This window comes from Kryptolebias marmoratus, linkage group LG23 (assembly GCF_001649575.2).
Source record: "Kryptolebias marmoratus isolate JLee-2015 linkage group LG23, ASM164957v2, whole genome shotgun sequence".
Classification (NCBI taxonomy): Eukaryota; Metazoa; Chordata; class Actinopteri; order Cyprinodontiformes; family Rivulidae; genus Kryptolebias; species Kryptolebias marmoratus.
In genome coordinates, this window is record NC_051452.1 from 3491676 (window position 1) to 3495624 (window position 3949).

The 3949-nt window shown below is 59.9% G+C and overlaps 1 protein-coding gene across 4 annotated transcripts in view; it reads left to right on the forward strand.

Annotated features, from left to right (window-relative positions):
- The window catches only part of LOC108249342 (histone demethylase UTY), a 22143-nt gene that overhangs the window by 14732 nt on the left and 3462 nt on the right, over nt 1–3949 (forward strand). For all 4 annotated transcript variants that reach the window (XM_017438655.3, XM_017438656.3, XM_017438658.3 and 1 more), the window contains 11 exons: nt 82–468; nt 610–1403; nt 1652–1781; nt 1863–1968; nt 2059–2264; nt 2347–2408; nt 2478–2552; nt 2634–2897; nt 2972–3159; nt 3238–3379; nt 3459–3585. In XM_017438655.3, the coding sequence (XP_017294144.1) occupies nt 82–468; nt 610–1403; nt 1652–1781; nt 1863–1968; nt 2059–2264; nt 2347–2408; nt 2478–2552; nt 2634–2897; nt 2972–3159; nt 3238–3379; nt 3459–3585 (2481 nt within the window). The remainder of the gene's footprint in view (nt 1–81; nt 469–609; nt 1404–1651; nt 1782–1862; nt 1969–2058; nt 2265–2346; nt 2409–2477; nt 2553–2633; nt 2898–2971; nt 3160–3237; nt 3380–3458; nt 3586–3949) is intronic.

Here is a 3949-nt window from a genome sequence, read left to right on the forward strand (position 1 = left end):
TTAAAAAAAAAAAAAAAAACTCGTTTGTTTCACGTCGAACTTTTAGGCCTGATGGTTTAAACAACTTTTTCTTCCTTCCAGATGAGGCAGAATTCCTCGGGAGGTCAGGTGCGCCCCACCTTTCCCAACGGCCCCATCTCCAACTCCCTCCCCTCCCCCGGCCTCGGCCTCCACCCCGCGCGGCCCCACCTGGGGCCTGGGCCCCACCGGCACCTTTGCCCGCCTCAGCCGCTGGCCAACGGGCCCGTGGGCTCCGGGCCACACGGACACTCTGACGGCAGCAACAGTCGTAGTAATAATCAGCCGGGGCCCGCGGCCACAGGACCCAACGGAGACGTGCCTTATCCGCACGCTGCCGGCAGCGGCAGCGGCAACGCAGCACTGCTACCTCACTCCTGCACAAGCACGCAAACACAGGACGCCACGCCGCTGCTGCCGCCGCAGGCCCTGCACCTAAACTCCTCTCAGGTTGGCGTTAAGTTCATCTTCAAAGATTAATTAAACAGAAGTTAAAGTTTAGACCCCCACTTCCTGCTTCCTGACCCACTCAGGGTCCCGACTCCAGCTTTGAGAACCGCTCCTCTAACTGTTCGTCACTTTCTTCTTCAGGGGCTTCAGAAGGAGTGGGTTTCAAACACGGAGGGGACCCCCGCCGCCGCTGCTCACCCCAACAGTCAGGTTGGACATTCCACGAACGCCCCGTCGCCACGGCAACAGCCTCACAACCACCTCCCCTCGCCCCCCTCCCTCCCCCCCGCCTCTACCTCAGGTGGTGCTGGACCCGACGCGTCCACTACCAAAGATGGCAACGCCGCGGCCCTCGGAAACGATAACTCGGGCGACAAGGCGCCGTTGCCGCCGCCGCCCGCCGAGAGCAAACAGGCGCAGGCTGACGGCCTAGCCAATCACGTCCACTCTGGAGGTGGCGACAAGGCGGCGGAAGGCGGCGAGAAGCCAAGCCTTAGCGCAGACAATCCCAGGCTATCCGCCCTGCTGGCGGGGGGGAAGGGCCCGGAGGAGAGCGAGGGGCCGCCGGAGGGGACGGCGTCCGCCGAGCCCCAGAAGAAAGTCAACAACATCCACCCGGCCACCCTGCCGTCCGCTCCACAGGTGCAGGGCAGCTCGGCCGCCTCCTCGCCCGTCTCCGCCATCTCCACCGCCACGCCGTCGCCCAAGTCCCCCGAGCACACGCAAGCGGGCGCCCAAAGTCCCCCCGTCGCCGCGCCCGCTGTCAATGGAAACAGCAAAGGGGGCATCTCCGAGGACTCGCAAAGCCCGCTGAAGGCCAAGCCGCCCGCCATCGTCGCTCTCAAAGCCACGCCTCCGCACGGACACGGCTCGTCGTCGTCATCCTCCTCCATATCCATCTACCCCAGCTCCACAGACGTCCTGAAGGCGTGCAGGTGAGCCTGAAACGCCGTCTGATTGGTGGAAGGCTGCAGGGATGAGAGCAGTTTGTTTTGAACAGGTCTCCCCCTGGTGGTGATGTAGTGTAACTTACCAAAATAATTATGTAACCGTCGCCGACACTGACGGCCGCCGGGCCGCGTTGTTGCCGTGCAGACTTTAACGTTTCCCTCCGTTCAGATCCATCAGATTGTTTTTGAGCGTTCCTAACAGGACTTTAACCCCCGGCTCGTGTCGTGTGCAGAAACCTGGGGAAGAACGGGCTGTCGAACAGCAGCATCCTCCTCGACAAGTGCCCCCCGCCCCGGCTGCCGCCCCCGCCCTCACCAGCCCTGCCCAAAGACAAGCTGAACCCTCCCACGCCCAGCATCTACGTGAGTGCTCGCGTTGTTTGTCGCCCTAAAACAAACAAACAAAAAGAAATTTAACCGTTTCCTGTTTGTTCTCCAAACCAGCTGGAAAACAAGAGGGACGCTTTTTTCCCGCCTCTGCACCAGTTCTGCACGAACCCCTCCAACCCCGTCACCGTCATCAGAGGCCTGGCCGGAGCGCTCAAACTGGGTAGGCCGGGTTTATAACGCAACGAGACACGAGGGGAGGGAAAGGGGGGGGAATAATCCCGTTTTTTTACTCCGCCCCTTCTGTTGCCAGACCTGGGTCTGTTCTCCACGAAGACGTTGGTGGAGGCCAACCCGGAGCACCCAGTGGAGGTCTGGACCCAGCTCCTGCAGCCCGCCGACGAGAACTGGGACCCGACGGGTGCGAAGAAGATGTGGCGCTGCGAGAGCACCCGCGCCCACACCACCATCGCCAAATACGCCCAGTACCAGGCGGCGTCCTTCCAGGAGTCCCTGAGGGTCCGTTTCCGTCCGCGGAGATTAAAAAAAAAACCAAAATGTTTTAAAGCTAACGAGTTTGTTTTGAATGGTTTCATCTCAGGAGGAGAACGAGAAGAAGGCGCTGAAGGAGCCTTCGGACACAGAGCCGGCCTCGGCAGAAAGGTACCCGCCGCACGTTTGGACTCCGGTCCGTTAGTCCTGCCTGCTGCTAACCGTCGTTTTGTCTTTAAGTGCTGCGCGAAAAAGAAGAGGACCCTTAAAGCACATCAAGTTTGGAACCAACATTGACGTTTCAGATGAAAGAAAGTGAGCGCCGTCTCCTGCGTCGAAGCTTTTAAAAGCCTTGTTTTTGTTGTTGTTGTTAAAATAAGCCCCGCCTCTCGGCAGGTGGAAGCAGCAGCTGCAGGAGCTCAGCAAGCTGCCGGCCTTCGCGCGCGTCGTCTCCGCCGGCAACCTGCTCAGCCACGTGGGCCACACCATCCTGGGCATGAACACGGTGCAGCTCTACATGAAGGTGCCCGGCAGCCGCATCCCGGGCCACCAGGAGCACAACAACTTCTGCGCCGTCAACATCAACATCGGGCCCGGCGACTGCGAGTGGTTCGCCGTGCCCGAGCCGTACTGGGGCATGATGAGCAACTTCTGCGAGAAGTAAGACGCGCCGCCGGCTCCGCTTTGCCGCCCTGCGGGCCGCTCCCTTCACCGTTTCCCCCTCCCTCCTCCAGGAACAACATCAACTTCCTGATGGGCTCGTGGTGGCCCAACCTGGAGGACCTGTACGAGGCCGACGTGCCCGTTTACCGCTTCATCCAGCGCCCGGGCGACCTGGTGTGGCTCAACACGGGCACCATCCACTGGGTCCAAGCCATCGGCTGGTGCAACAACATCGCCTGGAACGTCGGGCCTCTCACCGGTACGCGGGGAGTCCCGGGGATCGGGTTGGCGTTGCAGAAGCGGCTGGTTTCACCTGTCGTTGTCTCCTCCCCCTCAGCCCACCAGTACAAGCTGGCCGTGGAGCGCTACGAGTGGAACAAGCTCCAGAGCGTCAAGTCCATGGTTCCCATGGTGCACCTGTCCTGGAACATGGCGCGCAACATCAAAGTGTCCGACCACAAGCTGTTCGAGATGATCAAGTGAGCGTCGTCAGCCCGCGGCCGGCGGCAGACATGTTTGTGCGCGGCCACACTGACAGGGGGGCGGTTCTCGTTGCAGGTACTGCTTGCTGCGGACGCTGAAGCAGTGCCAGTGGGTGAAGGAGGCCCTGGTGTCGGCCGGGAAGGAAACGGTCCTGAGGCCGCGGAGCAGGGACGAGCCGGCCCACTACTGCACCATCTGCGAGGTTGGTCAGAGCATTTTACACCGTCTGTCATTTAAAGCAGCGGCGCCCGACCCTTTCAGCTCCACAGCCCGGTTCGTTATCACGGACCGGCCTTTAAAGGTGTGGCAACAAAATAAAACGATACGAGCCGCATGAAAAACCTAATAAAGGTAAATCCAACGTGTCCTCGCAGCTTTGTTAGCTGCGTTATCAACATGAACACCAGCCTGATGTTCTCTGCCCTTCAAAATAAGAGACCAGAAAGAATCCAACTCCCCATAACGCTGAATCAGTGGAGGCCTGAGCCTGTTGCTAAAAGTAGCAAAGGGCTAGCTTAAAAGTAAGGTCAAAGTAGCAAAAGGCTAGCTTAAAAGTAAGGTAAAAG